The 17000-nt window shown below is 45.4% G+C and overlaps 8 protein-coding genes across 10 annotated transcripts; 2 read left to right on the top strand and 6 right to left on the bottom strand.

The window, feature by feature from the left end:
* Positions 1-188: 188 nt before the first annotated feature.
* Positions 189-3714, bottom strand: LOC6534337 (exocyst complex component 1). Its single transcript, XM_002094981.4, has 6 exons — positions 2929-3714; positions 2644-2871; positions 2133-2582; positions 1589-2070; positions 1019-1526; positions 189-940 (listed from the first exon to the last, which is right to left on the bottom strand). Exons 1-6 carry the CDS (start codon positions 3580-3582, stop codon positions 593-595), a joined length of 2670 nt encoding a protein of 889 aa, XP_002095017.1. The 5' UTR covers positions 3583-3714; the 3' UTR covers positions 189-592.
* Positions 3715-3880: 166 nt separating this feature from the next.
* LOC6534336 lies at positions 3881-4789 on the top strand. Its single transcript, XM_015195092.2, has 4 exons — positions 3881-4017; positions 4078-4139; positions 4416-4585; positions 4645-4789. Exons 2-4 carry the CDS (start codon positions 4094-4096, stop codon positions 4699-4701), a joined length of 273 nt encoding a protein of 90 aa, XP_015050578.1. The 5' UTR covers positions 3881-4017; positions 4078-4093; the 3' UTR covers positions 4702-4789.
* Positions 4790-5682, bottom strand: LOC6534335 (DNA-directed RNA polymerase III subunit RPC7-like). The gene is made up of 3 exons (XM_002094979.3): positions 5434-5682; positions 5232-5360; positions 4790-5173 (listed from the first exon to the last, which is right to left on the bottom strand). Exons 1-3 carry the CDS (start codon positions 5575-5577, stop codon positions 4814-4816), a joined length of 633 nt encoding a protein of 210 aa, XP_002095015.1. The 5' UTR covers positions 5578-5682; the 3' UTR covers positions 4790-4813.
* Positions 5683-5740: 58 nt separating this feature from the next.
* On the bottom strand, positions 5741-7338 carry LOC6534334 (RAB6-interacting golgin). Its single transcript, XM_002094978.4, has 3 exons — positions 7149-7338; positions 6368-7064; positions 5741-6311 (listed from the first exon to the last, which is right to left on the bottom strand). The coding sequence occupies exons 1-3, from the start codon at positions 7246-7248 to the stop codon at positions 6083-6085; spliced, it is 1026 nt and encodes a 341-aa protein (XP_002095014.1). The 5' UTR covers positions 7249-7338; the 3' UTR covers positions 5741-6082.
* Positions 7339-7625: 287 nt separating this feature from the next.
* LOC6534333 (ubiquinone biosynthesis protein COQ4 homolog, mitochondrial) lies at positions 7626-12072 on the bottom strand. 3 transcript variants are annotated; one of them, XM_015195090.2, is made up of 5 exons: positions 11979-12072; positions 8557-8783; positions 8284-8488; positions 7873-8096; positions 7626-7801 (listed from the first exon to the last, which is right to left on the bottom strand). In XM_015195090.2, the coding sequence occupies exons 2-5, from the start codon at positions 8775-8777 to the stop codon at positions 7645-7647; spliced, it is 807 nt and encodes a 268-aa protein (XP_015050576.1). In that variant the 5' UTR covers positions 8778-8783; positions 11979-12072; the 3' UTR covers positions 7626-7644. The 3 variants fall into 3 exon arrangements, with proteins under 3 accessions (XP_015050576.1, XP_015050577.1, XP_002095013.2); XM_015195091.3 differs by having other exon boundaries at positions 8557-8826; positions 11979-11997; XM_002094977.4 differs by lacking the exon at positions 11979-12072 and having other exon boundaries at positions 8557-9857.
* On the bottom strand, positions 10004-11655 carry LOC6534332 (UDP-sugar transporter UST74c). The gene has a single exon (XM_002094976.3). The coding sequence runs from the start codon at positions 11417-11419 to the stop codon at positions 10304-10306; it is 1116 nt and encodes a 371-aa protein (XP_002095012.1). The 5' UTR covers positions 11420-11655; the 3' UTR covers positions 10004-10303.
* A 235-nt stretch (positions 12073-12307) lies between the features above and the next one.
* Positions 12308-16683, top strand: LOC6534330 (enolase-phosphatase E1). The gene is made up of 6 exons (XM_002094974.4): positions 12308-12579; positions 12631-12775; positions 12834-12896; positions 14765-14818; positions 14952-15973; positions 16032-16683. The coding sequence occupies exons 1-6, from the start codon at positions 12379-12381 to the stop codon at positions 16281-16283; spliced, it is 1737 nt and encodes a 578-aa protein (XP_002095010.1). The 5' UTR covers positions 12308-12378; the 3' UTR covers positions 16284-16683.
* On the bottom strand, positions 12902-14766 carry LOC6534331. The gene has a single exon (XM_002094975.3). The coding sequence runs from the start codon at positions 14684-14686 to the stop codon at positions 12971-12973; it is 1716 nt and encodes a 571-aa protein (XP_002095011.1). The 5' UTR covers positions 14687-14766; the 3' UTR covers positions 12902-12970.
* Positions 16684-17000: the final 317 nt, after the last annotated feature.

Below are 17000 nucleotides of genomic sequence, written 5' to 3'. Positions count from 1 at the left end.
GCACATCTCTTTGGCTCTCAGCTATCTCTTTTGATCTTGAAGAGCTCTCTTTGACCTTAGGAGTCTGTTTGAACATGCGCGCTGTATATTTTACGATCAGCTAAAAATACTTGGAGTATTCTTATTTATGTATGTAAATACAAGAGGAAAGACGGAACCTTTTAAACAAAAAGCCAAACTTCAATCGGTGATTTTTAGAGGCTAACGTATAAAAGACCAAGTTCATTACCAGTACGATCTCTACAATTCTACATCCAAGTGTATGTATATAATTTAGTTTACTCGCATTCTTCGACAAAAACTGAGTATTGGCTATTTAATTTTACCTTAGAACTTATACAATAATCATCATCAATTGCTAGCTGTTGAAAGTTCCCTTTAAGGCTTACTCTGCGAGTCTCTACTTAGTTTCGTTGATTTTTGTCTACGTGATCCCTCTCTTTTAACGTTTTGAACTTTCGCAGATCCACATCTGTTTAAATATACGCGCCATATATTTTGCAATCAGCAGAAACAGCGCTTTAAATACTATTGCACTTAAAAATAAAACCCGGTTTAAACGCTCCCTGACTTTCAGATGCCAATCCCTAGATCAGTGGGAGCGCGCTATGTCCGAGAAGAAGGCGAGTATGTCCTGAATATTGAACTCCAGATTGATCATGGCGCCGGCGTAGCACTTTTGGATGCGCTCCTCCAGGTAGTTATACTGGGCAATGAACTCCTCCTGCATGGCGTGCCAGACCACCTGCAGTAGATTCTCCTCCTCGCTCAGGTGCTTTTCCACCTTTTTGTAGAGGTTCTCCAGGCCTTTCTTCACCTCTCGCGCAGGATACTGAGCGATTACCTTGCGGAGCTCCTGCTTGGAGAAGGCCATCTGGTAGCTGATCTCGGTTTCCTTGACTCCCTGGGCCACCTTAAGTTGCACGCCTTCAAAGAATTGCTGCAAAAGAAGAAGGGAAATTTTTGAGATGGAGAACCACTTATCTTTTCATCGGGGAGGTCATTGACTTTGGCTTACATTCAGTTTCTCCAACGGTCGGCCGAAGTACTGAGTCACATACGCTTTAAGCGCATCGTTGTAACACTTTTTGGCCTCCTTTTTCAGGGCATCCAGACCAGGAACCTTAAGCTGGGCTAGCAAAGCGTACATGTGGTGGTAGTTCTCCATGCGCACTACCTGAACTGGGGTCTTGGGGTGCTCCTGCGAATGCAGTTGGATGCCTTCAAATATGGCATTCACCAGCTGCAAGTACCACTTCTCCATGTCCGTCCGGCGATCCGATTTCCGAAATATGCCCTCCGCAGTTTGGGCAAAGTTTTCGAAGTTTTCCACATAGGGCAGGATGGCCTTCGATCGTTTGTGCAGCTTTGCCTCCCGGATAGACAACAATTGGTTCTGCATAAAGCGGTCGAAGCTGCGCTTCACCTGTACCAAGGCAGACGCGAAGGTCATGCTGAGAAAGGAATGTGTGTCCTGGGCGGACATGACGTGCTGCGTAAGTCGCACAAAAACGTACAGAGAATAGCTATGAAAAAGAAATAGTTTAACTATACATGCCTATATCCCATTATTATATGGATTACTCACAAACTGTCAACACGCTCAAAGCTTTGGATGAAGCTAACCAACTCAGGTTCTAGGCAACCGAAAAGACCCATCATCAGTTTACGCACATCCTCGTTAATCTGGCGGTCAATCCGCTTCTGTGGAACACCATCAGCTGATGGCGACACCGCTGCTGATATGATTGACTGCGACATGTCCACCGCCTTCTCCATCTCCAATGTGGTCTGGGTGTTCTTCGTCGTTGGACTGATAACGTCCATTTGAAAAAAGTTTATGCAGAAAAGCTGTTCCTGCAAGGCAATTGGTTCCAGCTCAGCTAGAACCTTTTCCAACAGTGCATCAAAACGAATTCGATCCGCTGTCTCCACGCCAGGACCCCACTGATCCCTGTTGATGCCGAGTGTGCCATAAGGTATTGTGGAAACTGCGGACTTTCTAGAAGACGTAGACATGTCCAGATCCTCCCGAGAGTTTCGAAGCTTCTCCGTCACCTGAATTTTAGCCTATACATTGGCCGAGAGCAGTTGAGACTAAAATTGTTCACATTTCGCTGTTGATGTCTTACCAAATTGAAGAAGTTTCTCACATCTCTGTCATAAATCTTGCTTAGCGATGCTGTGTACACACGCATTAGGCCATCGTAGGTCTTCCGATCCATTGCTTTTGCCCAGTGCATAAGCTCCGTATAAGGCGTCAGTTCCCGATGGACGTTGGAATGGTTAGGCAGCGTAAGTTCGGTGCTGGTCACCTGCATGTCCCCTATTTCGTTGCCCAAGTGGATAAAAAGGTTGTTCATAAAGCGACTGACGGTGGCCGAGAACTTTTGTTTCCACTTTTCAAAGCGCTTGCGTTGATCCTGGACCGCCTCCAAACGAAGCAGAGCGGGATCTATATCACTGTTCATGGCCTGTTGCAGGCACTGAGCAGCTGCAATGGCTGCTTTGCGTCCATTAGCCGTCTTTAAATCGGGTTCATCCAGAGCCTGCTGCTGGCTGTGCGGCAGGTCCAGTTGACTCTATAGAAGTAACATAAGTATTAAGCACTATAAATTATTTGGGTATTTTAATAATACGCACTATGACTTTGTTGAGCTCCTTCATTAGCTTGATATTGTTATTGTTGGCAATCTCGATCATGGCATTTTTCCCACCAATTTTCTCCATGGTTTCCTTGACATGGCCCAGAATATCCTCGTAGCTGTCAAGACGGTTCTCAAACTTATCTGCCTCGGAGATAGCGTTGTCGATGTGTTCCATCATTTTCAGTACCTTCTGCTCCGAAGCAAGAACACTTTGCATATTGGCCTGCGAGATAAGAAGTTATGAGTAATGGATTCACGTTGAACAAGTGCAATGAGTCACCCCATCTAAATCATGAAGCTCCCGGGACAGCTGATCTATGAACTGCTCAGCATCCTTGATGGCAAAGTCGCACTCGGAGAAAAGTTTGCCCAGCTCATTGGCCTCCTTGTCTGTCAAAGCGGTAAACTCCTGGGCCTCCTCTTCTTCGTCCTCCTCGTCGTCCGTGTGTTGCGTCTTCAGAGCCGCTCTGCCTAATGCAACTTTTTCCGGCGACTTCTCCGACAGCCAGGCTGCGGGCACATTCCGGAACTCCGCTCGCTGGCCACGCACGCTCTTTTGGATTTGGCGGTTGAGCACGGCCAGAAAGTTTTGGCGCTCGTGAGGGCTTAGGGCGTACCATTTGTACAGCTTCTCCAACTGGAAATCGAACTCGTGCGTCTCAAACTGTTCGTTCCGGCCGTCAACCCACTTAATCTCGTCCAGCTGCCAACTCCGCTTGCGCTTGTACTCGCCCTCGCGCTGCTCCGACTGCTTGACGAGACACAAAGTGACCACAGGCACTGGTGGCGCCGTTGTGACCACGCAAAGGTAGCAGGGCTTCTTGTCTTTCTTCTTGACCACCGTCACCACAGAAAGGAGCCGTTCTCCGGAGGCCAGGAAGAGCTCCTTTTGCAGCGTGTGCTTGATGTTGGCCATGGCGCCAATGGACAGCATGGCTGGGAATGTCTTCGAAAGGCACTGGTCTCAAATAAAGTCCTTTCAAGAATCAACAACTTGCCAATTGTTTGCACTTGCAATTAGCAATTGGAGAACGCCTCCGCACCAACAGCTGATTTAACAGAGCTGATGCAGAGGCGTTTACAGACTATCGGTTAGGGATGAGCGTGAGGCGTATCACACTCACACGGTTAAAGATCAAAATTTTAAAATACTACCATTTGTTTGTTAGGACTGCAGATACCAAATAAAGTTTAATAAAATAAAGTTAATTATAAACAACTTATGTATGGTATATATATTGTATATTGTATGTTTTTAATTGTATCGTAACATCAGCATAAATGCTTATGATCTCATCACCAACTGTAGGGTAGATATTATTCTATAAAACTTAAACGGTCACACTGTTCAACACAAGGTAATCTACGGGTGAGTTTTTATGCGAAAAAATTTTGATGCGAAAATAAACCCATATTTACCCATTTCCAGCAACTTTCGAGCAATCATGTTGGTTAAGCACATTGTCAAGCAAGGGCTTCTGCTCAAGAATGGTGAGTTTGAGTGGCCCAACACTCTTTTTCAGCAAAACTGCTAACCTTAAAAATTACATAATGTGGAAAAGCTAAGAGAGGAACTTCAAGGAACTGCGGAGGAATGGTTCCTCCTCCAATCCTGAGAATAGCTATGGATAAATTCAGTATTAGCCAAATAAATATCGAAGTAACTTCGATGAGATCATTATCCAACTTACATTCCGATGGGATTTCCCTTTTTAAAGAGTTTCATACGCACCATTCACGAAAATATTCTTGTACCTTTCATTTTAGCTGGCGCCTTGTCGCGTGCCGCTTACCACGGTGGACATGGTCCCCACTCCACCATGAACGATCTGCCCGTGCCCGCTGGAGACTGGAAGGAGCAGCACAGCCAGAAGAACGCCAAGTACAACGCCGCCCTCATCACTGGCATTCTCGTCCTGGCTGGCACCATTGGATTCGTAAGTTGCTGCCATAATCTCGTAATCCTATACTGGTCTAATTGCAATACTCATTGCAGGTGAAGTCTTCTGGTATCATCCACTTCAACTACTACGTGCCCAAGAGCCTGGACTAAGCCAGACATCCCTTACGTGTAAACTAATCCAACATTTGTGTTAAATAAGCTTAAAGTGGCGACATAGTAAATCACAGATCCGAAAGTATTCAGTTCGATGGTTTTATTTGTCTCAATATACGGGACCATCGTCCAAGTTGTCGTCTTCATCATTGAAAGCTTCTCCGTTATCGAAGTACGTTGCACCGTAGTCGTTGTCCTCGTCCATCTCATCATCCAACGCCGCCTCCGGATCTTCCTCCTCCTGTTCGGAATCGGATTCCTGCTTGGCCTCGTCCTGCTCACCGCCACCTGACTTCAGTTCTTTCTGCTCCAGAACCTTCAGCCTGTCCTCGATGTTTGTCTTCTTGGCCAGCAGCTTCGGCTTCGCATCTGCTCCACGACGTTTTCGACTGGAGATGTTTAGCTCCTGGGGCATGGCTTTATAGTTAAAATCGGGATGAGCTTTGAGTTTCATGCGCTCCATGGCTTTCTGGGAGTGTTAAAACAAGATTTATAAATAGCCAATGTTAAATAGCTCGGAATATTACTTCTCGCCAATCCTTGTGCACAAGATTTTTTGTGTCCTGACTTGCGGAGACTATGTAATAGGGGGAATCTCGCATTCGGTTCAGGAAATCCTCCTTCCACAGGAGTTGATAGTTTTGTGTGGCGGTTGTCTGTAAATAACAAGTAAAATAAGCAAAATGTTGATTACTTCTTAGGGACTAAAGTAAATGGATTTATACAAACCTCTAGGGCAGTGGGTCTGTTTAAAACAGGCGGAAATGTAGGTGGCGGCGCCGTCTGCACCGGCATATCCTTTGTGCATCCCAGCATGGCCATTTGCTCCGCCGTGAGGGTGCCTGTCTTGCCACCCCTTCCGCGGCCTGCCATTATGCTAGTTTTAGTTATTTAATTCGTTTAGAAGCACTTATTTCTGATTGTATTGTTTAGCTTGCACGTTTATTTCACTCTGAAAACGATCAGCTGTTGACGCAACTGGAGGTGTTGCCACCTAGTCAAACCCAAACAATAACACAAGTAACGTGCCTAATGGTCGGTTTTTAATACCCTTCTTTTATTAAAATCTCAAATACCAATTTTCCCAACATAAAATTACACTTAAATTTTACACATAACATATACATACATATTTATTTGCAATTTGCACTTCATCACTTATGCTATGAACATTAATTACATACTAATATTAGAGCGCATTCCTCATATTGTAGGCGTGTTTTACATTTACGATTCCATTACAAATAGCCAATGGAAAATTAGTAAGTAATTTTCCAATTAAAAATATAATATTTAAGGGAGCAACGAATTGAAACAATCGGTCAGTTTAAGCAAGGCAGCGCGGATAATTCGAATTAAAAAAACCTTTGAGCTGAGTTTACATTTGGGTTTGGGGGCTTTGTGGGGTTATATCAATTGGTTGGCAATCATCGGCTGGCGACAGACCCACTTTCTGCATCAACTCAGTGAGCTTCTGCGCTTTGCGGTCCTCGTTGTGGGCAATTACTGTGCAAAGATGCTCGGTGAGCAGCTCCTTCTTTTCGGATGCATTGTGCAGCTCTATCTTGGCCCGCAAGAACTGAGCCTCGATCTTGACGTATTGTTTTCTGTGCAACAAAAATATTAGTATTGGGAGCACAAGTAAGTAGCTACGCTTACTCACTCTACATTGGAAAAATGTATGCAGGCGTTGTCGATCTGCTTCCTCAGCAGGGCTACGTCCACGGCCAGATCACTTTCCAGCTTAGACAACTCGTGACGGATCTCCTCGATTTTTCGTGACTCCGCCGCCGTCTTCTGGGTGTGCTGCTCGATGGCCTGGTAGAGCATTTGCTTCTTCTGCTTGTTTTGCTCCTCGATCATGCGGCGATGCTGTTCGAAGTCCTTTAGGGAGATGCCCTTGAAAGGGGAGTCTGTGTTAAGGCGCTCCCGCGAGGACGAGTCCTGGGTACTCGGCAGGATGCTGCCATCATCCGTGGAGCTAGTGGTCTGGCTGTCACCGCCGCTTATCTTCAGAATCGAGCTGTCGTCGGTGGACGTTCCCTCAGCATCCGCATACGTGGCGGGGGATTTCTTATCTCTAGCTGTAGCATGTCCATGGTAGAGTGCCTCTATTAATGAATCGGAAAGTGGGCGCTCCAAATTCAGCGATCCGTTCGCTACGTCATCTTCCGCTGCGGGAGTGGGAGTTGGTGGCTTTTCCGTGGGAGTCGCAGTTCCCGATTTGGCCTTTTTCGCCACATCCGGTTTTTGTATGGGTTGCTGTGGTTGCTGCTGCTGCTTCCGCAACTGATCCGCTTGCCGGAAGATCTTATCGGGCATCCGCCGAATGCCGGGTTGATTCCGGAGCGCCTGCTTCGCTGCTCACGCACACATAGGCAAAGGTTTTTATTATAAACAGCTAATTGTTTACACGCTTCGTGGTTCATGCAAAGTGATCTAACCTGCTTCCAGACTCGCAGGCCTTTTGCCCACGCCTCCCTCCTTTACGCCCGTGATCTTGAGGATCTCGTCGTGGCTAAAGCCATTGAATTTCTCAGTCATGGTGTTTAACTTAGGGATAATTAGCCATTAAGAAAATTGACCGAAAAACAAAACAACACATCAGCAAATGCAAACAGAACGATTGGAGTTGCCACATCGGATTAGGTACCGATGCGATCATTCGCGGATATAGGCTGTTCTCACTGAGCTTGAACTCACTTTTAAATAGCGTACAAGTTGATTTCGGTTAAATACTTAATTTAGGTCGACAAACTGCACTAGTTTTCTTTCTTATTAATTAAATAATATTTTTTTTAAAAACGGAAACATTTAATAACTTTTCGGCCTTACAGCAGCCGTTGCCAGACCTCTTTCCCACGATCGCGATAATAGTAATCGATAGCATTAATCGAAAACTTATAAATTCAAAAACAAGCTTTGAAAAAAAACGCCTTATCAGGCTTTATTCAACACAGTAATTCCCAATTCGGAGCGCAGCTCGTGGATGTTCTGCTCCCAGCGCTTCTCCCAGTAGACAGGCATCAAGGGCTTGCTCCGCTTTCCGTTCTCCAGGGCCCACGGCAAGTAATGCTTCAAGTACGCACGCCGCTGCCTAAGCACACGAAAAAATAAACAAACGTGTGAATGGAGGTATAATTAGAAAACCCAGTTCACTGAACTCACTTGGGACGTAGGCGAACTGCTCCGAACACCGCGCCACCATAGCACATGGGCAGTCCGGTGTTCAGAGCCTCCACCCACTTGACAGCCACCTCGCCGAGCATATTGGTGGGCATGTCCAGCACCGTGTGGATCAGGTCGTGGCATTCGCGATACCGCGTCATCAAGTAGGCCAACTTCGGGTCCTCCAGAAACCTCACGGCCATGCGACTGTCCGGCGTGACTTGCTAAAAGTGGGTTACCAAAATTATTGTCGAATCGATGGACAAACACACAGCGGACATGAAGGTAAACAATTATTATGCCAGAACAAGTATATAAGCTAACAATTTTGAAGATTTTTTAGTTAGTTGTTTTTTCTAAATGAATAAATAAAAAGAATGCACTAACGATTCTTCCTACCGTACTACTTACATTATCTTTCAGAAACTTTACGTAAGCGGCTCCAAAGGTATCCGGTGGCAAGGTTTCTAGGTACTTAAAGTCAATGGTGCTGGTGTGGATGCGGGGCTTATCGGCCATGATGCGCTGACCCTCCTCGCTGGCCTGCATGGTGTCCAAAATAGTCAACAGAGCATCCTCTCCAGTCGTCTCACCCAAACAGGCGATCATGTCATGGCTTAAAGAGTATTAATTGTAACAATTACCTAGCTTAAAGGGACTTTTGAATTTATTAAGATGCCCTACCGTCTTGGATCCAGAAGAGCAGCAATAGAGGAACCTGCTCCTAGGAAAACCCGCTGGAAAGGCGATATCTCGATTCGCTCCTTCAGGTACTGACGCTCGAAGGCATCCTGAGGCTCTGCCTCGGGTGCTTCTGTGGCCACCGCTTGGCCATTAACTTGGGCCACGTGAAGGCCTCGACGCAGGGCCAGCGGCTTTGGTAGACGCAAACAGCGTTGCATCATGATGATCTGTGGATTCATAGAGGAGATATGGGGAGGTGCACCCGGTGACCTTATCAGCAAGATCGTCGGCATCATCGTCATTATTATCATCATCATCATTGCACACAAACATGACCCTGACTACCTGTCTTCGGTTAAAGCTTGTCTTTCGAGCCGTACGTATGTACGTGCCCACTTTCAATAGCAGCGAATATGAGCAAACAATTTGTCCATAATGTGGGTACGCGGACAGCGCTGATGCTGACTAACAATTTACCTCACCGCACGGTTAAGTCTGTGCAAACCTGTTTCGGCTTCCTCATTACCTGTCCCCACTCCGAATCCCTCACTTCACCACCGCCTATCAATAATGCGGGGTCCCAAAATAAACCAAACGAAGTGCTGCCGGGCACTGGCACCACATTCAGCGGCTTTATGCCCGAAATCAATGTCGTCATAGTTGTTTCTTTGGATAAATGGGTAGTCCCTGTTTATAAGATAAGTTAATAATAGTTAAACAACTATACGACAAAGCGATCTGTTATTTACACCCTATCTTATGATAAGTAACTGGGAACTAAAAGCTGTTAACACGCTAGTTACCAAATACAATCTAATTGTAGATACCCGTCCTTAAGCATACATATTTCGTTTGAAGTGAACAGTTTCAGCTGCGCAAATTTATTTACCTTTAAAACAAAGGAAAAGATTCTTCAGCAGTCCGAGTCTAAACAAAAGTCTATTGAGGCAATTAACAAAAGAAACGGAAAATAACAGCCGAAAAAACTAAAGGCGTGCTAATCTAAAAAATACTATTACCACGCGCAATCTCACTCTTGTCTAATAGTATTGTTGCTTTTTATTCAGACAAGAAAAAACCCAAGACTTTGATAAGGGTAACCAGTAATCGGGCTACCCATCCCAAGTTTCCCGGTCGCTATTTAAGTAGTCACGATGAGTGATGACGCCGCTGGATACTCGGGCATTGCAGTACTTTGTTTTGCAGCAATCTCAAGGCAGCAACGTGTTTGCCCAGAATAGATAAACAACCGATTGAACTCAAGTAAATGAAAACTCACACAACGTAGTTTCGTACTTTACCTATTTAACACAAAAAAGTAATTAGAAAAGCACATGTGAGTGCAATTTTTCTGCTTAATTAGAAAGGTCCGAGTTGTGGGCCTTATCGGAGGAGGCAATCTTATCAATATTGACCCCAAATGTAACAGAAGAAAGAACACAATTGGTTATCTGGCCCACCCATGTCGAAGGAGGAGCGGTAGTCGGTGTATTTCTATTTCTTATGACACTTTCGATGCAGGAAACAGTTGCATGCAGACAAATGTACAAAGTGATTAAAATTACATAATTGCTAAATTACACTCTTTTAGAAACATTGCTAGATATATATGTACAGAGACGATGCGCTGTGTGGTTGTAGGAAAATCGAATACGAAGTCGCAAATCGCAGATCGCAATGGAGTACGTAGTACGGAATACACTAAACATATCGTATGGCTTTGGCTTGAGTTTGAGCTAAGACGAAGCTAGACATTCTCGCCGCGGGTGCTGGGCAAGTGGTCTTGCTTATCGGGCGCTCGCTTCCGCCGAAAAGTGACGTACGTGTACAGCAGACTAGCCAGCACGCTAATGTTGATCCCGATACAGTTGAGCCACGAGAAGACATAGTCGCCGCCAATGAACATGCCCAGATATGTTACGCATATGTTTTTCAGGCAGCCCACAATGGTGGTGGTCAGCGCCGAGTTGAACTGCGTGCACAGGATAGTGCTGTACGACAGGATGAAACCCATAACGCAACTGAGCAGGAACTGCAGCACAAACACTGAGTCATTCCATTGTCCGAAGTTCAGCGCCTGATCCAGATCCCCTGTAACATAGTTGAGGGCCAGCGCAGGCAGAAACATAAACAGCGAGTTGTAGTACATCAGGCCGTACTTTCCGATCTCCGAGGTGTCGAGTTTCTTTTTCACATACACGCCATTCGAGGCGGTCAAGGCGTTGGTGATCATCACATAGATGTATCCCCTCATGTTGAACGACAAATCATCAGAGGCCGCCAGCAGGGCTCCACCAATCATGGCGTACACGCTGACCTGAACCGCATTAGATGGTCGCAGGCCCAGGATCTTGAGCTCCAGCAGCATGGTCATCAGGATGGAGAAGCGTCGTAGGGCCGCGAACATGGGCAGACTTAGGGTCTTTGTTCCGCCCAGTCCGAACATCATATTTCCCAGAAATATCAGTGGCAGTGGAAATATCTTCGAGAATGTATTTCTCTGAAGAGGTGGAAAGTTCACCAATTTCAGGCGCTTGCCAACGCCCAGGACCACAATGCTAGCAGTAAGCTGGCCGAGGCTGAGGAACAGGAACGAGGGGAAGTGGTAGGAGGTCAGCACCGTCTTGTTTACCACCGTAATCATGAAGGAGGACATGCCGTAGAATAAAGCGCTTCCGATCTTCTTGACGAACAACGCCGAGTCCTCGCGTTCCCGGTGGCTCAGCTCCTTCGAACCGGATCCATTAAGCAGCGATGCCCCACCCGATCCGCCCATCTTCTCCTCCTGCTCCCTGCTTCCGTCATCGCTCTCCAGGAGCGGCTGCAGGTCGAGCGTTGTGTTGCCGCCGCGCGAGACACTCATCGTATTTGCGGGGGGGCTGGTATTTGAATTAAATCACTTTCGTCACTATCGTTCGTTCGTCGGCGACTATCTTGCGGCGCGCACATTTGCTCACTTTTTTGGGGCCACTTTGGGGCCGGGGAGGAAACGTTCCCACAGCACATTAACGAGTATTTGCTATTTTTACCGACGCGAAATCGCAGCCATTCTTCCCGGAACATATGTTCAGTGTGACCGTGGCAGAACTGTCAAATCATGCTTCGCAATTAAAATACCCTAAATGTGCCACCACTGTTACTTTACAGTTCCTGTTGTAATGCTAGCGGCATGTCAATAGAAAAAATATAGAATATGCCAACTATATATTGCAACGGTATCCTTTACGAGTCACATTTCCCTATTAATAAGAATCAAAAACTAAAATAAAACCATAAGCACTATTTCTCACGTAACAGCTCACTAACTGATTTCACAAGATCTCTACGACAAGAAACTGTTCGCTCATATAAAATTGCTTTAACCGATGCCCGCAAACACTTTACACCGATGGATTGCAAATTCAATAAATAAACAAACTTACCTCAGAAATTTTAAGCCAAATAATTATGCACGAATTCTTTTAACCTACACCGCTTGCTAATCAGCTGTTTTGTACGACAAACAATAACACTGTTAGCAACAGCGTACAGTGGCAATTTACTCCATAACATAACAAAATGTACATAGCTTCAACACTTTGAATTATTGATTCTTTGCGCCGTTTCTAAATATATGCGTTTAAGTTTGTTTTTTAAAATAACGCAATTTTTTATTTTCGTTCTTAATTTAAAAGTAAGGCCATAGGCAAACTTTTTTTTTTTTACATTGAGTCAAATTAAAGTTTGCTTCGTCCCACTGTGCAAGGCATATAAATAGTATTGGCAACGCTGCCCGAAAGACCGAAATTGTTTGGTTTTTATTTTGACAACAAATTGGATAAAATGAGTAGCTCAAAAGCGAAAAAGTCCAGCAAGGGCGACCAAATCCCAAAGCCCATTAGCATTAAGAAGGAGAAGATCGAAGATGAGCGGAAGCTGCAACCGATTTCCCACTACATCGACGACCGTCTGGAACTGGTGAAACAGATTTTTGGGACCTTAAAACCGAAAACTATTATGAACCTGGCTCCAGAGTTCCTAAAGGTTTGTTATAGTTCTTCATATTAAGAGTTATTAAGTAGTAACTTTACACAGAAAACGCCCCTGGACGAAATCGAAGAACTTTGCCTGGAGGAGCTACTCTGTTTGTCTACGAAGCGCCTAAAATCCATAATAGAAAACACGAAATGTCCCACAGACACGGAGAGCTCCGAGGATTCCGATGTAGAGCACAAAGAGGGTATGTTCAAGCACCTTGTTACCTTATAAGCCCATCCATTATAATGCTATCATTTCAGAACACATCTCGCTAGAGGAGATTTCGTCCGACAGCGACATTGGAGGTCAAGAATCGCGAAAAAGTGAGTTGGTGTTATATGATACATTTAATTTAGAGGTTTTATCTGTGTAATCTGCACAACTGCACGCCGTAAAGTTAGCCACCGTACTTGAACTTCTCGCAGGCAAAAAGTGGCGACACGTAGAATGCCCGCAGGATACAGACATCCTCTCCTACGCCGATGACCACATTATCCGAATCCTCCTTGCCCACCTCCAGAGTAACTACAAAGTCGCCAACCTCCAAGCAGCCCTTCTTCCGCATAAAGTCCACTCCAAACTCAATAGGAGTGTAGTTGCACTCGTTGAGATCCTTGGTGTACAGAACAGGGTGCATGTTACGGCGCAAATGAAGCGCACGAGCCATTTCCACCTTGCACGTAATGGTTTCCGCGTCATCTGTCTCCTCCAGCGGCATCATAACATACACTGGGCAGTAAATCTCAATGCGCGAAAGGGCAACGCTGGCGGTTTCGCAAGTAGTGAACAAAAAGATGGCCTGGCACTCAATCGAGCTTATTGTGCGGATGATAAAATTCACTATCGTCTGGTACGAGGTTAAGATGCTCTTTAGTACCATCTTATTCTGGACCGCGCCAACTCGATAATCTTTGATGGGCATCAGCTTTTTGACTATCAGCGGATATTTGTTGCACCACGGACTTTTTTGGATGTGAATAGCGTCAACCTTCCACAGGAAATCATGCAACTCAAATCGCTTAAAATCGCTACAACGCTCCAGCGGAACCGTGCCAATTACTGGCTTCTTCTGGCACTGTGAAATGGGAAGCACGTCCTCCATAATGTAGTTATAGACGCAACAGTTTACGTTGAACATGTCCGGTATCCAAATGTAGTCCACCAGCTTTATGATGCCTAGGAGATCCAGCATGTTGCTCCGCACATACTCAAAATCTATCATTCCGATCAACTTCAGGTTGAAATCCGAGTTAATGGTCTGCCGCACGGCACGAAGGAAGCTCTTGCATCGTATCTTGGGCAGAACCACATAGTTGGCATTCATAGACGCAGCCAACTCAAGATCTTTCATGTACAGATCGGGATATAGCTCCGGATCCAGAGCGTGGCACTGTCTAGGAAGCTCTATAAATTCGTAGGAAGCTACCAGACCGGCATCTATAATCATCACGGTTAGCGCTTCTCGCAGGGTCTTCACCACTCTACCCCTAACTTCACGTCCGATCAGCACAATATCGCCCAACTGAACGGAGGCGAGATAACAACGCAGATTGATCACGAATACTATTTCCTTAAAGCCTTTGTAGCGGTAAGATTCATCCGTGGTGAGTGTGACGACTCCACCTCGTGCCAGCATCACGGTGCAGTTGTTCCTCAGTCTGCCAACGCGACAGCACTCGCCGTTTATCTCCAGAGCCAGGCCAGTGGTCAGACGTAGTTCCCTCTCTACAGAATGCGCCGAGATGGCAATGTTCATAGTGTCCAAAATGGCTTTTAGTTCATCGGGCTTATTGGCCACCGCATCGACGTGAAAGGTGTAGGTTCCATTTTCCAGCATACGTCGCAGCTCGTCGTGAGTGGTTTCCGTCACCAGTTTGGCTACAAGACCCAAATGGTAGTATCGCTTCCGCTTCCGCCGTCTGGCATGCTTCTCGTGAGCCTCACATGCCGCTTTGAAATCCTTTAAACGCTGCTCCAGGTCATGTTGTCCATTAAGCCGCACCGTAAACTTCTCCAGACGATTCTCGTCCTCCGGTTGCTCCTCCTCCTCACCCTGATCCGCACCCGTCTGGCTGTCTAGTTGCGGCGCTACCTCTTTCTGGTTGATCGGCATCTTGGCGTGCAGTTAATTTAATGTATACTTTACGCGCAATTTGTAATGCAATCTGTGTCGATCTTGTCTGAATTTTAGCTAAGAAGAAGCTTAGATCCAAAAAAACGAGCAATGGGAATGAAAACAAAGAGTGTGAGTATCAACTTTATGAATGTATAAAAAGTAAACAAAATCGAACGAACGAAAGATGGCAACTGCCTTCTGAGTCTGTGTCCGTTTGACTGCAAATTTGATCAGGTTACTAAGGTAAACTTTTCTTCCACAGCGGGCGGTCAAATGAGCGTGCTGGAACTGTTGGAACTTCAGGCGCGTGCCAGGGCCATCCGCTCCCAGCTGGCAATGGAGCCAATCACCAAAATAGAGGTCAAGTCGGATGATGATAATGACGAGGTACCAGCGGAACAGGTTCAGCGAAAAGAAAAAGAGAAGCGCAGCACTAAAAAAAAGGATTCGGGCAAGCGGAAACCGCAGGAATCAGCTATTGCAACATCTTCCCAGCCAGATAGCAGCAGCAGGGAGCAGCAAGCTCCGAGAAAAAAAATCAAGATTAAGAGAAACTATCGGCAGACTTCAAGGTCGCCAGAGAAGGAAGTTCCACCTCCAGCATCTGCTCCTTCTCCCAAAACATTGGTTACAGTTAACGATATAAACAAACTGCCACGTTCCAAATCACGTTCGGCCTCACCAGATGTTATTCCCATACAAACGGAGCCTGAAACACTGCTTATTAGCGACAGCACGGATGATGAGGCCACTAAAAAGAAGACAATTGAAACAACTAAGCAAGTCGAAGCGGACCCACCAGCCCCAGTCGTTGAAAGCGAGCCAGAGGAGGGAGAAGTTCGCGATGAACCTGAAGAGCCAGCCAAGCCAGATGAGCCAGCCAATCCAGAAGATTCTACCGAGTCAGAAGCAGCTGCTATATCGAAAGAACTGGAATGTAATAAGCCAGAAGAATCGGATAAGTCTGATACGCTCGATGTAACAATTGATAAGGAACAGCCGTCGGAAGAAGCTCCCTCAGCTAATATCCCTACAGAGCCCAAGAAGCCAATTGCATCCGAACCAACTGCCCTTGACGACGAAGATCAAAACGACGATGTCATTTCAATAGGTGGTGATCTAGAAATGATTGAGGAAATGACGAAGGATGACCATTCACCGCCAGTGAGCATCAAAAGTGAGAAAAAGGAGAAGATGCAGGATCCCGAGGAACTGGACAACGATGTCATATCCCTGGACACAAGCGAGGACGAGCGCGATAAGCTTCAACAGCCAGACTCCGAGGTAAAAATACCTTAAATTACAATTAAATTTTTATCATAAAAAATATTTTCGTTTGAAGTCCTGGCGCTCACGCTACATGAAGAGCTCCAAGGTCAGCCAGGTGCTGGCCGAATCCCGTTTGGGAAAGCGCGTCCGCGACAAACTCAAGAAATCAAAACGTAGCAAAGTCACCGCCAGCGAGGAGCAGTCCAAGGTCGAAAAGCCGGATTCATTTACTTCCAAGCATGAAGACGGTTCCATTGAGCAATACCAGGAGCTTCTGCAGCACCGACAGCGTAAAACATCAAACAGCAGCAAAGGGGATAAATAAGTTTACCCGCTAGGGGCGGGATTTATTGAAAAGTCGCGTACTGACGCACGGCCCTAGTTTATATGGCATATAAAAAGTCAAATAAAAATCCGCTGTCCTCGTGGGCGGTAAAGAACAAAAAATTTGAATATATCGTGCTAAGCGGATATTTAATTTCTTATTCGTATTTTCTTATACCCTTTTCGCGAAGCATGTATGCGCTGAGTATAAGTTGAAGTAACTGCTTTTGTTTTTAAAATTAATTATTAAATATTATGTACATTCTTTAAACAATTTAAGGAACATTAAAAAAAATTTTTATATATTGTACCCTATTCTATGGTGATTCTATTTATTTTAAATTAAATAGTTATGTATATATCATTTAACGCTGTTTTTGTATAGAAGATTTGTTTGTGTATTTGATGAGTCGACTTGATTTCTTGTAGGGTTTAGTTTTGTTTTGTAATTTAAAAGAAAATGCGAAAACTATGCCTTTCCTTTAAGGGAAGTTTGCGTGGGCCGAGTAGCCTGGAATAGGCACGACTGAGCATTGATATTACTAGTCATAAACAAGCTGAAAAATCATTATGTACAAATTTGAATGGAAGGGTTTTAGTTTAACCCAGTTTCGGCTCTCCACCCGGTTTTCTATACATATAAGGATTCAGCTCCACCCGCCACTTTATCATCGACTTTGCTCGATTTCTAATCATGCGGTTACAGAACATGTCCACA

The sequence above is a fragment of the Drosophila yakuba genome, chromosome 3L (genome assembly GCF_016746365.2).
Source record: "Drosophila yakuba strain Tai18E2 chromosome 3L, Prin_Dyak_Tai18E2_2.1, whole genome shotgun sequence".
In the NCBI taxonomy this organism is placed as follows: Eukaryota; Metazoa; Arthropoda; class Insecta; order Diptera; family Drosophilidae; genus Drosophila; species Drosophila yakuba.
Note: the sequence above shows the minus strand (reverse complement) of the source record. Positions and strands in the feature narration are given on the sequence as shown.